General features: G+C 43.4%; 1 protein-coding gene across 1 annotated transcript in view; it reads right to left on the minus strand.

Annotated features, from left to right (window-relative positions):
• LOC115114437 (XK-related protein 4-like) overlaps positions 1 to 16,512 on the minus strand; it is a 73,820-nt gene extending 57,308 nt beyond the window's left edge. The window contains exon 1 of the mRNA XM_029642669.2: positions 15,683 to 16,512. Within this exon, the coding sequence (XP_029498529.1) occupies positions 15,683 to 16,368 (686 nt within the window). The 5' untranslated portion in view covers positions 16,369 to 16,512. The remainder of the gene's footprint in view (positions 1 to 15,682) is intronic.
• Positions 16,513 to 17,476: the final 964 nt, after the last annotated feature.

A 17,476-nucleotide genomic window follows, 5' to 3' on the forward strand; every position in this document is an offset into this window, starting at 1 on the left:
TTCAACCTTCCCAAGTTCTCTCACGTCACCCCGCTCCTCCGCTCTCTCCACTGGCTTCCAGTTGAAGCTCGCATCCGCTACAAGACCATGGTGCTTGCCTACGGAGCTGTGAGGGGAACGGCACCTCAGTACCTCCAGGCTCTGGTCAGGCCCTACACCCAAACAAGGGCACTGCGTTCATCCACCTCTGGCCTGCTCGCCTCCCTACCACTGAGGAAGTACAGTTCCCGCTCAGCCCAGTCAAAACTGTTCGCTGCTCTGGCCCCCCAATGGTGGAACAAACTCCCTCACGACGCCAGGACAGCGGAGTCAATCACCACCTTCCGGAGACACCTGAAATCCCACCTCTTTAAGGAATACCTAGGATAGGATAAAGTAATCCCTCTCACCCCCTTAAAAGATTTAGATGCACTACTGTTCCACTGGATGTCATAAGGTGAATGCACCAATTTGTAAGTCGCTCTGGATAAGAGCGTCTGCTAAATGACTTAAATGTAAATGTACCACAGATTCTCAATTGGAATGAGGTCTGGGCTTTGACTCAGCCATTCCAAGACATTTAAATGTTTCCTCTTAAACCACTCGAGTGTTGCTTTAGCAGTACGCTTACGGTCATTGTCCTGCTCAAAGGTGAACCTCTGTCCCAGTCTCAAATCTCTGGAAGACTGAAACAGGTTTCCCTGAAGAATTTCCCTGTATTTAGTGCCATCCATCATTCCTTCAATTCTGACCAGTTTCCCAGTCCCTGCTGATGAAAAACATCCTCACAGCATAATGCTGCTACCACCATGCTTCACTGTGGGGATGGTGTTCTTGGGGTGATGGGATGTGTTGTGTTTGCACCAGACATTGCGTTTTCCTTGATGGCCAAAATGCTCAATTTTAGCCTCATCTGATCAGAGTACCTTCTTCCATATGTTTGGGGAATCTCCCACATGCCTTTTGGCAAAGACCAAACGTGTTTTCCTATTTTTTTCTTTGAGCAATTACTTTTTTCTGGCCACTCTTCCGTGGAGTGTACAGTTTATAGTGGTACTATGGACAGATAATCCAATCTGCACTGTGGAGTTTTGCTGCTCCTTCAGGGTTATCTTTGGTCTCTTTTATGCCTCTATGATTAATGCACTCCTTGCCTGGTCTATGAGTTTAGGTGGGCAGCCCTCTCTTAGCAGGTTTGTTGTGGTTCCATATTCTTTCCAATTTTTAATAATGGATTTAATGGTGCTCTGTGGGATGTTCAAAGTTTCTGATATTTTTTTATAACCCAACCCTGATCTGTACTTCTCCACAACTTTGTCGCTGACCTGTTTGGAGAGCCCCTTGGTCTTCTTGCTTGGTGGTGCCCCTTGCTTAGTTGTGTTGCAGACTCTGGGGCCTTTCAGAACAGGTGTATTGAGATCATGTGACAGATCATGTGACACTTAGAATGCACACAGGTGGTCCGTTATTTAACTAATTATGTGACTTCTGAAGGTAATTGGTTGCACCAGATCTTATTTGTGGGCTTCATAGCAATGCACCATTTTTACGTTTACATTTTTATTTTATGAAACAAGTTCTTTTTTTCATTTCACTTCACCAATTTGGACTATTTTGTCTATGTCCATTACATGAAATTGAAATAAAAATCATTTTAAATAACAGGTTGTAATGCCACAAAATAGTAAAAATGCCAAGCGGGATGAATACTTTTGCAAGGCACTGTACAGGGGGGTACTGGGGCACCGGTTAGTTGAGGTAATATGTACATGTAGGTAGAAGAGACAACAGTCTATGACTAGGGTGGCTGGAATAGGTTTTGTTGTGCGCTCTTCACAACTGTCTTGGTGTGCTTGGACCATGTTAGTTTGTTGTTGATGTGGACACCAAGGAACGTGAAGGTGTCAACCTGCTCCTTAAGCTCAGTGCGGATGCTACCCGTAATCTATGGCTTCTGGTTGGGGTATGGTCACTGTTGGGACAACGTCATCGATGCACTTATTGATGAAGCCAGTGACTGATGTGGTGTACTCCTCAATGCACTTATTGATGAAGCCAGTGACTGATGTGGTGTACTCCTCAAATCATTGGAATAATCCCGGAACATATTCCAGTCTGTGCTAGCAAAACAGTCCTGTAGTTTAGCATCTGCTTCATCTGACCAATTTTTTTATTGATCTAGTCACGGGTGCTTCCAGCTTTAATTTTTGCTTGTAAGCAGGAATCAGTAGAATAGAATTATGGTCAGATTTGCCAAATGGAGGGCGAGGGAGAGCTTAGTATGCGTCTCTGAGTGTGGAGTAAAGGTGGTCCAGAGATTTTTTCCCCCTCTGGTTGCACATTTAACATGCTGATTGAAATTAGGTAAAACTGATTTAAGTTTCCATGCATTAAAGTCCCCGGCTACTAGGAGCGCCTCCTCTGGGTGAGCGTTTTCTTGTTCGCTTATGGTGGAATTCAGCTCATTCAATGCTGTCTTAGTGCCAGCCTCTGACTGTGGTGGTATGTAAAACAGCTATGAAAAATACAGATAAATTCCCTAGGTAGATAGTGTGGTCTACAGCTTATCATGAGATACTATACCTCAGGCGAGCAATAGCTCAAGACTTACTTAGATATTCCATAGTTATTTATAAAAATACATAGCCCGTCGCCCCTTGTCTTACCAGACGCCGCTGTTCTATCCTGCCAGTACAGCGTATAACCAGCCAGCTGTATGTTGATAGTGTCGTTGTTCAGCCACGACTACGTGATGCATAAGATATTACAGTTTTGAATGTCCTGTTGGTAGTTTAATCTTGCTCGTAGGTCATCCATTTTATTCTCCAACGATGGAGCGTTTGCTAGCAGAATGGAAGGAAGTGGGGGTTTATTTGATTGCCTACAAATTCCCAGAAAGCAGACCTCCCTTTGGCCCCTTTTTCTCTGCCTCCTCTTCACACAAATCACGGGGATTGGGCCTGTTCCCGAGAAAGCAGTAGATTGTTATCGTTGGGCTCGTCTGACTCGTTAAAGGAAAAAAAGGATTCTGCCAGTCTGTGGTGAATAATCGCGTGGTGAGTAATGTCCAGAAGTTATTTTTGGTTATAAGAGTCGGTAGCGGCAACATTATGTACAAAATAAGTTACAAATAAACAAACAAAAAAACACAATCGGTTGGGCACATGCCTTCTTCTCCAGCGGCATTTTTAGCTGTTGGTATTGTCTTGCTAGGGCAATTTAATTTAATTGCTGTCTTTTACATAGTAGCCTACTTAAATCATTGCTCGGTACTTGTGACTTGCTGTGGACTAGTCTCAGGCCTATTTGTCTAACAGTCTTGCTAATTTGTGGGTGTATTGTATGTTAGGGGGTGTTTTCTTCACCTCTACTAGGCAATCAGCATCAGTTCTGGGAGGTATGTCTTTCACCTTTGCTAGGAATTTGTGTTAGTACTTTTAGTTCCCCCTCATTTTTCAGTGGCAGCTGTAAACGGTGGTATTGTCAAACGACAATGTTGTCGCCGAAACAAAGACGTTCTTCCCGAGTTGTTCTGCCGAGTTGTTTGAGGAAGTAAAGAGAGGAAGGCTCCACATCACTCTCTCACTTGAGTATCTTACCTAGTTATTTTCTGTTCTCATTTAGCTCTTTTGTAGCTTTGGCAAGTATGTGTGTGATTTCTATCCCAGTTCGCTCCTCTCTCTGTAGGTTTTAAAGATGCTCACGACCCGGTGACTGCAACCCTTATCATTTTTTGTCTCCGGCAGCATTTGGAACTGCCAATCTGCGTTCAATAAAGCGGAGTTAATCTCAGCCTATATTGCCCTTCAGTCCCTACACTTTGGCACCGACAGAGACATGGGTCACCCCAGAGAACGCTGCTATTCCAGCTGCTCTCTCGTCATCTGACTAGGTGTTCTCTCATAGTCCGAGAGCATCTGGTCGTCATGGTGGTGACACCGTGCTACTCATTTCTGGAGATTTTCTATTTTCTCCCTCACACACCTGATCATCTCCTAATTTGAATTCCATGCAGTCACTGTCACTTGTCCACTCAAGCCTAACAGTGTTGTCAACTATTGCCCACCAGGTGCCCTTGGAAAGTTCCTCAATGAGCTTGACACCTTGATAAACTCATTTCCTGATGATGGCTCACCACTCATTGTACTAGGCGGCTTCGACCCCCCGACGCCTGACTTCAATTATTTTCTTTCCCCTCCTTGCCTCTTTTGATCTCACTCTTTCCCAGTCACCTCATACTCACAACGCAGGCAATATGTTGTACCTCATCTTCACTAGAGGCTGTTTGCCTACTAATCTCACTGTAACCCCCCTCCGTGTCTCTGATTCCTACTTTGTTTCCTTTTCTCTCCTCCATCCCTACCCAGATGCGCCACTGCAATCTTTGCGGTCTCTCTCCCACTATTCTCTCCTCTTCTATCCTATCCTCTGTCTGCTAAATCCTTCTCCCTCCTGTCTCCTGATTCTGGCTCTTCGACCATACTTTCCTCCCTGTCTGCATCTCAGTGTCCCATATCCTCCCGGCCGGCTCGACCTTCCCCTCCTGCTCTATGGCCAAATGACTCACTGCGTGCTAACAGAACAGGGCTCCTGGCAGCTGAGCGGAAATGGAGGAAAACTAAACTTCTGGAGGACCTATCATCCTTCCACTCCCTCCTCTCCACCTTCTCTTTCTCAGTATCTGCTGCTAAAGCTGCTTTCTATCACTCTAAAAGCTTCTGCCTCCAGCCCTGTGAAACTCTTCTCCACTTTCTCTTCCCTCCTTAATCCTCCACCTCCTCCCCCCCCTCCCTCACTCTCTGCGAACAACTTTGTCAACCACTAATGAAAAAAAAAGGTTGACGGCATCCGCTTCTCATTCACTCAGCCTACTGAGCCCACTAATCCCACTCACACAGAACTACCCTACACCTTGACCTCTTTCTCCCCTCTCTTGACAGATTAAATCCTGTGACTAGTGATGTCCGGCTGGCCAGGTGAACAGTGTTTCCTCCGACACATTGGTGCGGCTGCCTTCCGGGTTAAGCGAGCGGGTGTTAAGAAGCACGGTTTGGTGGGTCATGTTTCGGAGGATGCATGACTCGACATTCGCCTCCCGAGCCCGGTGGGGAGATGCAGCGATGTGACAAGGTTGAAATTTGGGAGGAAAAGGGGGGTAATTAAAAATATATATATTTCCCTTATTTATTTTATTTCCAAAACACTTGAGCCTGCTGTCTGACCAACTCTCTCGCTATCTCTCTCAGACTTATCTTCTTGACCCTAACCGGTCAGGCTTCAAGGCAGCTCACTCAACTGAGACCGCTCTCCTCTGTGTTACAGAGGCTCTCTGTTCTGCCAAAGCTGACTCTCTCTCCTCTGTTGTCATCCCCCTAGATCTATCCGCTGCCTTCAACACAGTTTACTATCAGATCCTCCTGTCCACCCTCTCAGGGTTGGATGTCTCAGGCTCTGCACACTCCTGGATTGCATCCTACCTGGCAGGTCACTCCTACTAGGTGGCGTGGAGAGGATCTGTGTCTGCACCATGTGCTCTCGCTACTGGTGTCCCCTAGGGTTCGGTTCTAGGTCCTCTCCTTTTTTCTCTTTTCACCAAGTCACTCGCTATTTTTAAGCCATAGAAAGTTGGTTTCAATTTCAATTTAATCCACCAGAAAAGACAGAACAAACAAAAACTCAGATATACATTTTTTAAATGTTTTAAAAAGGTATAATCTTTGTAAATTAAATCATGAATAAAGGCCTCCCGGGTGGCGCAGTGGTTAAGGGCGCTTTACTGCAGCGCCAGCTGTGCCATCAGAGACTCTTGGTTCGCGCCCAGGCTCTGTCGTAATCATGAATAGGACTGGTGGAGGTGTCATACAAGTAAGGAACTTGTCTGTCGGCCCTGCATTAAAGAACATAATTGGTTCAAGAAAATTGTGATGAATAAAAAAGTATACCAGTTTCATTTAAGGACCAAAATATTGACAGCTGTGACATATAGATTGCAAAATAGTTGGGAAGAGATTTTTGAGGTACCGATTCCATGGCACGTGGTTTATGAACTGATGCGCAAAACTTGGATTTTTTTATTTTTTATTATACAGAATTCTTTCAACCAATAGAATGTTATTTATATGGGGGATACAACCTTCCCAGCTCTGCCTCTGCGAAGAGGCAGAACCATTAGATCGTTTGTTTTGGTACTGTCCATATGAAGCTTATTTTTGGTCACATGTCCAGGAATGGCTGAAGACTTGCAATATTTACCTGGAGCACTACTGGGCGATCTGAAAAGTAATAGTCAATCGATTAATAATATAATAATACTTTCAATTTACAATGTGTAGAAACAACGAGAATAGAAAGGTTCAGAACTTTTGTGAAACATCACAGCACAGTTATGTCAAATAGAAATCCAATATGGATGGTGTTAAGAGACAGATGGGAGGGATTGAATGGAGCTGAAGGTTGGGACTAATAACAACTAAGAACAACAAGATACCTAATGTAAAACATACTGTGTCTGTAAAATGTACATGGGTTCAGAACTTTGGTGAAAAGAGCAGTTTGAAAGATATGGCAAATAGAAATCAAACCGGATGAACATCAGAAATATATGGGAGAGGTTGAGGTTAGAGGAAGGACAAGAGTTAAAAACAAACTAAATGAAACTATTGTAAAATAGACTGTGTCCATAAAATGTATATAGGATGTATAAGCTGGAAATACAGGCCTAAACGTTGTTGTTCACTAGTTTACTCCAATTGGGGGAGGGGTGGTAAGGTTGGAGGGTAATAAAGGAAATATATATTTTTTAAGATATGTGTGTGCGGATGTATGTGTATTTGCAAAAACAATATATGGGGGATTGGAAGTGATGCAGACAATTACATTGGTGGAAGCTATAGTCTTTCTGCAATATTAAAGTTGATCTACCCCCTAATGTTTTTTTTAAGTCACTCGGCTCTGCCAGATCCTCACATGGTCTCTCCCATCATTGCTTTGCGGATTACACTCAACTACCCTTCTCCCTCCCCCTTCTGACACCCAGGTGGGGACACACATCTATGCGTGCCTTGCATACATCTCAGCTTGGATGTCGGCCCACCACCTCAAGCTCAACCTCGACAAAACAGAGCTGCTCTGCCTCCCTGGGAAGGCCTGCTCGCTCCAAGATCTCTCAATCATTGTTGACAACTCCACAGTGTCCTCCTTCCAGAGTGCAATGAACCTTGGCGTGACCCTGGACAACACCCTGTCGTTCTCTGCAAACATTTTAAAAAGTGACTCACTCCTGCAGGATCATAGTCTACAATATCCGTAGAGTACGACCTTTCCTCACACAGGAAGCGGCGAAGGTCTTAATCCAGGCACTTGTAATTTCCCGTCTAGACTACTTCAACTCTGTTGGCTGGACTCCCCGCTTGTGCCATCAAAGCCCTGCAATTTATCCAGAATGCCACAGCCCGCCTGGTTTTCAACCTTCCTATATTCTCTGATGTCACTCCGCTCCTCTGCACACTCCACTGGCTTCCAGCCAAAGCTCGCATCATCTTCAAGACCCTGGTGCTTGCCTATGGATCAGCAAGGGGAACTGCCCCTCCTTACCTTCAGGGTATGCTCAAACCCTACATCCCAACACGTGCACTCTGTTCCGCCACATCTGGTCTCTTAGCCCTCTCACCTCTACAGGAGGGCAGCTCCCAACCCAGTCACAGCTCTTCTTTTTCCTGGCACCCCAATGATGGAACAAGCTTCCCCCTTAAAGTCAAGATGACAGAGTTCCTGCCCATCTTCAGAAAAGTCTGAAACCCTACCTCTTTGAATAGTTCTTAAATAACTCTCACAGCGCCCCTGACGAACAGGGGACTGTTAACCAATCAAAACATGAAAACTATTACCATTGAAGACTATGTACGTGTTTTAATTCAGAACTCTGTGAAAGTGTTGACAATTGTACTCCAAAAATAAATCAACAGCAAATATGCCTCATTCTCTGTGACCAGAACTTGAAACTACAACCTGTGATGCATACTATGCACAGATTAGAAATATGACAGTCTTCCAAATACAAAATAGCCTACCAGCATCATCCTACACAAAATGTAGTCATTAGTACAGATTGAAGATGCACTGATGCTACCATAAATCACTTATACATGGCGTCCTAAGAATGATACTTCACACACAAGACAAGGTCTGCGTCCCAAATGGCTCCCTATTACTATACTGCACTACTTTTGCTCATAGGGTAGTAGTGCACTACATAAGGTATATGGTGATATTTGGGACGTATCGAAGGAAAGGCATCATCTCCATGACAGGATTCAGTATGAACACAACGGTTGACAAAATGAGGATGCAGCTAGAGAATGCATTGGATTCAATAAAGAGTGTTGTACTGTATACATTGCAATGTATATAATAGCTCTCTACAAGCTCTATACATAAGGGACTGACTCATGAAGTTAGTTGTATAGCAGAAGCCTGGCCCATTGACTCGTTAAACTATACAACCGTTATATGATCACTCTGATGATGATCAATCTTCCAGAGATAGTGTACTTCTACAGTAGTGAGAGAGAACATGGACACTGGGCGTGACCAGAAAGCAGAACTCTAGATGTTTTCTTCCAGCGCCAGTGAATTCTGTGTTCCGAATCCAATTGCCAGTGAGCTATCGTAGAAGAAGGTGGGTGGTGGCACAAGAGGATCTGGAGCAAAACCTCAACGGTTTGGTCCAGCTGGTAGACAGTGGTCGAAAAAGTACCCAAATGTCACACTTGAGTAAAAGTAAAGATACCTTAATCGAAAATGACTCAAGTAAAAGTAAAAGTCACCCAGTAAAATACTACTCGAGTAAAAAGAAAAACAGTATTTGGCTTTAAATGTACATAAGTATCAAAAGTAAAAAATCATTTCACATTCCTTATATTAAGCAAACCAGACGCCATGATTTACTTGTTGTTTTAATTGACGGATAGCCAGGGGCAGACTCCAACATTCCAACACTTCCACAATCATTTACAAAAGAAGCACGTGTTTAGTGAATCGGCCAGATCAGAGGTAGCATGGATGACCAGGGATTTTCTCTTGATAAGTGTGTGAATTGGACCATTTTCGTGTCCTGCTAAGCATTGGAAATGTAACGAGTACTTTTGGGTGTCAGGGGAAATGTATGTAGTAGACTATTTTCTTTAGGAATGTAGTGGAGTAAAACAAAGTCATCAAAAATAGAAATAGTAAAGTACAGATACACTAAAAAACGACACTAAAAAACGACACAGTGCATTCGGAAAGTATTCAGAATCCTTGACTTATTCCATATTGTTACGTTCTAGCCTTATTCTAAAATGTATTCAATCTTTTTTACTTCTCATCCATCTACACACAATACCCTATAATGATGATGCAAAAACAGGTTTGGCAGCGATTACAGTCTCGAGTCTTCTTGGGTATGACGCTACAAGCTTGGCACACCTGTATTTGGGGAGTTTCTCTCATTCTTCTCTGCAGATCAACTCAAGCTCTGTCAGGTTGGATGGGGAGTGTTGCTGCACAGCTATATTCAGGTCCCTCCAGAGATGTTCGATCGGGTTTAAGTCTGGGCTCTGGCTGGGCCACTCAAGGACCTTCAGTGACTCGAAGCCACTCCTGCGGTGTCTTGGCTGTGTGCTTAGGGTCATTTTCCTGTTGGAAGTAGAACCATCGCCCCAGTCTGAGGTCCTGAGAGCTCTGGGGCAGGTTTTCATCAAGTACCTCTCTGTACTTTGCTACGTTCATCTTTCCCTCGATCCTGACTAGTCTCCCAGTGCCTGCCGCTGAAAAACATCCCCACAGCATGATGCTGCCACCACCATGCTTCACCATAGGGATGGCGACAGGTTTCTTCCAGACGTGACGCTTGGCATTCAGGCCAAAGAATTCAATCTTGGTTTCATCAGACCAGAGAATCTTTTTTTCTGGTGGTCTGAGAGTCTTTAGCTGCCTTTTGGCAAACTCCAAGTGGGCTTCATGTTCCTTTAAGGAGGGGCTTCCATCTGGAATAAAGGCCTGATTGGTGGAGTGCTACAGAAATGGTTGTCCATCTGGAAGATTCTCCCATCTCCATAGAGGAACTCTGGAGCTGTCAGTGAACATCAGGTTTTTGGTCAACTCCCTGACCAAGGCCCTTCTCCCTCGCTTGCTCAGTTTGGCCGGCCGGCCAGCTCTAGGAAGAGTCTTGGTGGTTCCAAACTTCTTCCATTTAAGAATGATGGAGGCAAATGTGTTCCTGGGGACCTTTAAAGCTGCAGAAATGTTTTGGTACCCTTCCCCAGATCTGTGCCTCGACACAATCCTGTCTCGGAGCTCTATGGACAATTCATTTGACCTCACATCTTGGTTTTTGCTCTGACATACACTGTCAACTGTGGGACCTTATATAGACAGGTTTGAGCCTTTCCAAATCATGTCCAATCAATTGAATTTGCCACATGTGGACTCCAATCAAGTTGTAGAAACATCAAGGATGATCAATGGAAACAGAATGCACCCGGGCTCTATTACGAGTCTCATAGCAGAGGGTCTGAATACTTATGTAAAAAAGGTAGCTGTTTATTTTTAAAACATTTGCAAAAATCTCTATAAATCTGTTTTCACTTTGTCATTATAGTGTGTGGATTGATGAGGAAAAAAATATGTAATCAATTTTAGAACAAGACCATAAAGTAACAAAATGTGGAAAAGGTCAAGGGGTCTAAATACTTCCCGAATGCACTGTATATACTGTATACACTGAGGCTGCCTGGCTGCTCATTTGAAATGCAATCAGGTGTATTCCATTGTTAAATACAGTACACACATTCATTCCTGGGTTTCTTTATTTTTACTATTTTCTACATAGTAGAATAATAGTGAAGATATCAAAACTATGAAATAACACATATGGAATTATGTGTAACCAAAAAAGTGTTAAACAAATCAAAATATATTTTATATTTGAGATTCTTTGAAGTAGCCACCCTTTGCCTTGATGACAGCTTTGCACACTCTTTGCATTCCTTCAACCAGCTTCGTGAGGTAGTCACCTGGAATGCATTTCAATTAACAGGTGTGCTTTGCTAAAAACTAATTTGTGGAATTTTTTCCTTCTTAATGCATTTGAGCCAATCATTGTGTTGTTACAAGGTAGGGTTGGTATACAGAAGATAGCCCTATTTGGTAAAAGACCAAATCCAAATACCAAGTTCAAAGAACTTTGAAAGTTTCTTCAAGTGCAGTTGCAAAAACCATCAAGCGCTATGATCAAACTGGCTCTCATGAGGACCACCACAGGAAAGGAAGACCCAGAGTTACCTGCAGAGGATAAGTTCATTCGAGTTAACTGCACCTCAGAAATTGCAGCCCAAATAAATGCTTCAGAGTTCAAGTAACAGACACATCTCAACATCAACTGTTCAGAGGAGACTGCGTGAATCAGGCCTTCATGGTCAAATTGCTGCAAAGAAACCACTACTAAAAGACAACAATAATAAGAAGAGACTTGCTTGGGCCACGAAACACGAACAATGGACATTAGACCGGTGGAAATCTGTCCTGTGGTCTGATGAGTCTGAATTTGAGATTTTTGGTTCCAACCGCCCTGTCTTTGTGAGACAGAGTAGAACGGCTGTGTAGTTCCCACCGTAAACCATGGAGGAGGAGGTGTGATGGTGTGGGGTTGCTTTGCTGGTGACACTGCCAGTGATTTATTTACCAGCATGGCTACCACAGCATTCTGCAGTGATACGCCATCCCATCTGGTTTGCGCTTAGTGGGACTATCATTTTTTTTTCAACAGGACAATAACCCAACACACCTCCAGGCAGTGTAAGAGCTATTTGACCAAGAAGGAGAGTGATGGAGTGCTGCATCAGGTGACCTGGTCTCCACAATCACCGACCTCAACCCAATTGAGATGGTTTGAGATTAGTTGGACCGCAAAGTGAAGGAAAAGCAGCCAACAAGTGCACAGCATGTTCGTAAACTCCTGTTGGAAAAGCATTCCAGGTGAAGCTGGTTGAGAAAATGCCAAGAATGCAAAGCTGTCAAGGCAAATGGTGGCTACTTTGAAGAATCTCAAATATAAAATACATTTTGATTTGTGTAAAAACATTTTGGTTACTACATGATTCCATATGATATTTCATGGTATTAATGTCTTCACTATTATTTTACAGTGTAGAAAATAGTCAAAATAAAGAAAAACCCTTGAATGAGTAGGTGTATCCAAACTTTTGACTGGTACTGTAAGTGTCAATCCAAAGATGTGACGTATACAACAAACATCTGGACTACTGATGATAAATTTATGATAATGATTGTGGGGGCTGTCGTGTTAGACTTCAGTGTAGCTTTTTACATTATCGGTCATAGTCTGCTGCTGGAAAAACGCATGTGTTATGGCTTTACACCCCCTACTATAATGTGGATGAATAGTTACTTGTCTAACAGAACACAGAGGGTGTTCTTTAATGGAAGCCTCTCAAACATAATCCAGGTTGAACCAGGAATTCCCCAGGACAGCTGTTTTTGGCCCCTTGCTTTATTTTTTATTTTTTTACTAACAACATGCCACTGACTTTGAGTAAAGCCAGAGTGTCTATGTATGCGGATGACTCAACACTATACACGTCAGCTACTACAGCGACTGAAATGACTGCAACACTTAACAAAGAGCTGCAGTTAGTTTCAGAGTGGGTGGCAAGGAATAAGTTAGCCCTAAATATTTCTAAAAACTAAAAGAATTGTATTTGGGACAAACCATTCACTAAACCTCAACTAAATCTTGTAATAAATAATGTGGAATTGACTCAACTGCTTAGAATAACCCTAGATTGTAAACTATCATGGTCAAAACATATTGATACAGTAGTAGCTAAAATGGGGAGACGTCTGTCCATAATAAGGCTGTTCTGCCTTCTAAACAACACTATCAACAAGGCAGGTCCTACAGGCACTAGTTTTGTCGCACCTTGACTACTTTTCAGTCGTGTGGTCAGGTGCCACAAAAACGGACAGCATAGCTGGCGCTTGGATGTACACAAAGAGCTAATGTTAATGATATGCATGTCAATCTTTCCTGGCTCAAAGTGGAGGAGAGATTGACTTCATCGCTACTTGTTTTATGAGCAATATTGACATGTTGAATGCACCGAGCTGTCTGTCTAAACTACTGTCACACAGCTCAGACACCCATGCATACCCCACAAAACATGCTACAACAGGTCTCTTCACAGTCCCCAAGTCCAGAACAGACTATGGGAGGCGCACAGTACTATATAGAGCCATGACTACATGGAACTCTATTCCACATCAAGTAACTGATGCAAGCAGTAAAATAATATTTAAAAAATAGATAAAAAACACCTCATGGAACAGCAGCGACTGTGAAGCAACACAAGCATAGGCACAGACACCTGCACACACACACGATAACATATGCACTATACACACACACACACACACACACACACACACACACACACACACACACACACACACACACACACACACACACACTTAGTACTGTTGATATGTGCTAGTGGTGAAGTAGGGGCCTGAGGGCACACAGTGTGTTGTGAAATCTGTGAATGTATCGTAATGTTTTTAAAATTGTATAAAACTGCCTTCATTTTGCTGGACCCCAGGAAGAGTAGCTGCTGCCTTGTCAGCAGTTAATGGGGATCCATAATAAATACAAACACTTAGGGGGAGGTTTGACAGACATATTATTAACCCCACAGCTGCAATTGAAAGGGCAAAACTTTACTGACAACTTTACATTGTGTGTGTGAAATAAGAGGAAACTAATACAGAAAATGCATTTAAAAAAAGGTTACTCATAATTCAGAAATAACTGAATTATTCAAACCATAAACCATTTCCAATGTGAGTGTTTGGAGAAATATCTGATGGAAACCTGTTTTGGACAAACAATTACAGAGTCATCGTGCTAATAATATACATGGTGATGATGTCATGTCATAACCGTTGTCAGGAACCAACATGGCTCACATGGGGTCTGATGAACTTCATTAACACTCAGCCATTTATAAAACCTTGTCTGTGTCTCAAATGGCACCCTATTACCTATATACGGCACTACTTTGACCAGGGCTTCTGGTCCAAAGTAGTGCACTACATAAAGAATAGGGTGCCATTTGGGATGCCACCCTCAACTTTGCCTGATTTCCCCAGACTACTGTGCTCACTGCCGTGTCTCAACAATACCCTGTCTACTCTCTGAGGATACACACCCTGGTGGAGTCAGATCTACAGTATTCTCAATGCACCAGACAATGTGACATAACAATGATGAAACTAAATGGGGCGGCAGGTTGCCTAGCGGTTAGAGCGTTGGGCCAGTAACCGAAAGGTTGCTGGATCAAATCCCTGAGCTGACAAGGTAGAACAAACATGTCGTTCTGCCCCTGAGCAAGGGAGTTAACCCACTGTTCCCCGGGCGCCGTGGATGTCAATTAAGGCAGCCCTCCCGCACCTCTCTGATTCAGAGGGGTTGGGTTAAATGCGGAAGACACATTTCAGTTGAAGGCATTCAGTTGTACTACTGAATTTCCTCTTTCCCTAAATGCTCAAGTGCTGAAGTGTGGCAGTGTCAAGGAGTTACATAAGGAGTCATGAATGTACATTATCGTAGATGATGTGATGCCCTTATCATGCATGGCCAGGAGATAAACAGGAAATCAATAAAACATAGTATCACATGCAAATAATAATGCATGTGCGAACACACCCACATTAAATTAGCCCAGTGGCAGATAACATGTGTGTGACTGGAACAGAATGGATACAAAAATAGGATGGCACCAGAGAGAAATTGAATTGAGAATGGAAGCAATATCCATTAATAGCTTGTTACGCCCCCTGTATTTAATTCAAGAAATTCTTGAAGTTAAAAGCTCAATGTCATTAATAATGGATTTGCAATGTGATTTTATTCGATCATGCCTCAGTATATGTTTCTATCAATAGATTTTGAACTTGATGTGGGTGAATTTACAATCCATTTCTTCTGACATGACATGCTTTTTGCAAAAAAGACTGTGTATTGACGCCCTGGACCGACCACACACACACACACGCACACACACACACACACACAATGTTCAGAACCCAAATGTCTCCGATACATATTTGATATATTCTTAATTTAGGGAGAACAATGTGGTTTATTACTGTTTCTTTCCTCACACATAATGTACTTGTTTGTAAATAATAGGCCTAGTTATAAAGAGTTTCCCATTTGTATGCTAAACTGGGCTACATACATCTAGCCCTATACTGTATGGTGTGAGGAATTCAATTGAACATGCACAACGTCGAGCTCGCCATTGGACCAAACACATTCACAAGGATATCACATCATGAAACATGATACCATTTTGTTTTGCGACAGATTATTTTCTATCCGTATGATTGCTTATTTAAGATGTAACACCTATAACCCACCAAGAAACTACTCAGGGTATGCTACTCAAAATGCTTTGCAGTGAGCGTAAAACCTGAAATGGTGTACGTTCTATAGCAGTTGGTGCCTAATAATTAATAACAGTAGACCCTCTTGGGCATGATGGGAGCTAAGTGTAGGCTATGAGGTACGTGCAGTCAGAAGTTAACACACGTAGGCTAATGGGCTGCAACTCTCTTCATTCCAAAGAGCATATTTAACACTTACCTCCATATCTGTCCAAGCTGCAAGATGTGCGTGACGGATTGCGCAGACCATATGAATACTGAACAGGACGCCGACCGTTTCTTATTAGTCGGGGTTGCCGTGCTGCTGTTGCTGTTGGTTGTGGTGTTGCTCTTGCTCGCGGTGGACGCCTGTCTTTGAGGTGTGGACGGTTGGGCGCCCACATCTCCATGAGAAGCCGAACCGCTCAGCAGCTTCCCGTCCATGTGGGATGAGCAGTTTGCCGCACCGGCGGCATTGGAGCCCTCGTCGGTGCTGAAATCGTGGACGAACCACCGAAAACTAAAGACTTGGACGGAGAACGACCCTAGCACAACAAAAAATAGCGTGAGCCCGAACCACCAGTAGTCGCGACGGAGGTAATAGTCGACAGAAAGCCAAATGTCGGTGCCTACATCGGCGAAATACACAACCACTGCAGCGAGAATCCATAGACAGTCCCATATCGTGTATTTTGTTTGCTGCTCTCTGCCAAGGCGAAGACATGTCGAATTAGAACCACAGCACCGCGATTCCCCATTCACGAATTCCCCATCCCCGGTTCCCGAATCCGGCTGCGATCCTGGAACGAGTCCTTGTACTGAGCCTGAGTGGTCCGAATTCTGCAAAGGCGTGAACGCTACATCGCTCTTTCTAATTTTCAATACCCCATCAGATTTAGCGGCCATTATCGTAGCTTTTTCTTTCTCCTCCAGCCAACACCGTCTTTTCTCCTCCCGTTTTCTTGTCTCCCCCTCGGCTTCTGTGTTCCAGGCGAAGAGATACTGGGCTGGGCGACCTCCTCTTCCGCCAGCTACAGCGCCGCCTGTTCATAACAAAGCAACCCTACCGCTCGGCAGCGGGTACGAACCATATGCTCTCCCATGGCACATACTTGAAACTATGACATCATTGCTTCGCAACTCTTCCTCAGTCGCTCCTCACCTCACATTTCTCCCCAATAGCCACAATAGAGCTACAGCATATTGCAATTCACTCTTGATAGGCCTAATTAAACCAAATGTATAGGCTAATTTTAAAAAATATATATAAATAGGCTATATATATATATTCCAAAGCACTTCAATAAAATGAATCGAAGGCCTTTGCCAATATTTCAGGTAGGTTATACTTGACCAACGATGAGCAAAATATAATAGGCTATTAACCTAATCCAGACCCACTAGGCAAAAACTGGTTGAATCAACGTCGAATCCACATAATTTAAACGTTGAATCAATGTGGAAAACTGATTGGATTTGCAAAAAGTCATCAACTTCAGAGAATTTTGTATTTTTTCACCCAACCTTGAACCTAAATCACGTTGAATTCATGTTAGTTGACAACTCAACCAAATGTAAATAAAAACTAGACGTTGAACTGACGTCTGTGCCCAGTGGGGAGGGAATAGGGCTCTCCTGCTGCCAATATGAAATAATACAATAGCTATAAATAACTGGAGCAGTGACGCACGCACCCAATAGAAAGTGTTGATTTGTGGTTAAGTCAATTATCCCACTATTCACATATGTAGCCTATTTCTCATCTGGGTATTCTGGTACAGTGCGTACAACGGTTCAGCACCATGGACAGCTCCCCGTCAACTCACTTTCATACTGTAGCCTACTGCTACCCTCATACAGAATACGTCGGTAAGCAATCAAGTCCCGTAATTTATTACTAGAGGGTCCCGACACTGTCATTGACTGCGATTTTAATGAATGATCTCCGCAGTTATAACAGGCTATGCCTTGACCGCACCATAGGCTATTTGAAGCACAGCCGCACAACCGCTGT

Source organism: Oncorhynchus nerka, linkage group LG9b (genome assembly GCF_034236695.1).
Source record: "Oncorhynchus nerka isolate Pitt River linkage group LG9b, Oner_Uvic_2.0, whole genome shotgun sequence".
In the NCBI taxonomy this organism is placed as follows: Eukaryota; Metazoa; Chordata; class Actinopteri; order Salmoniformes; family Salmonidae; genus Oncorhynchus; species Oncorhynchus nerka.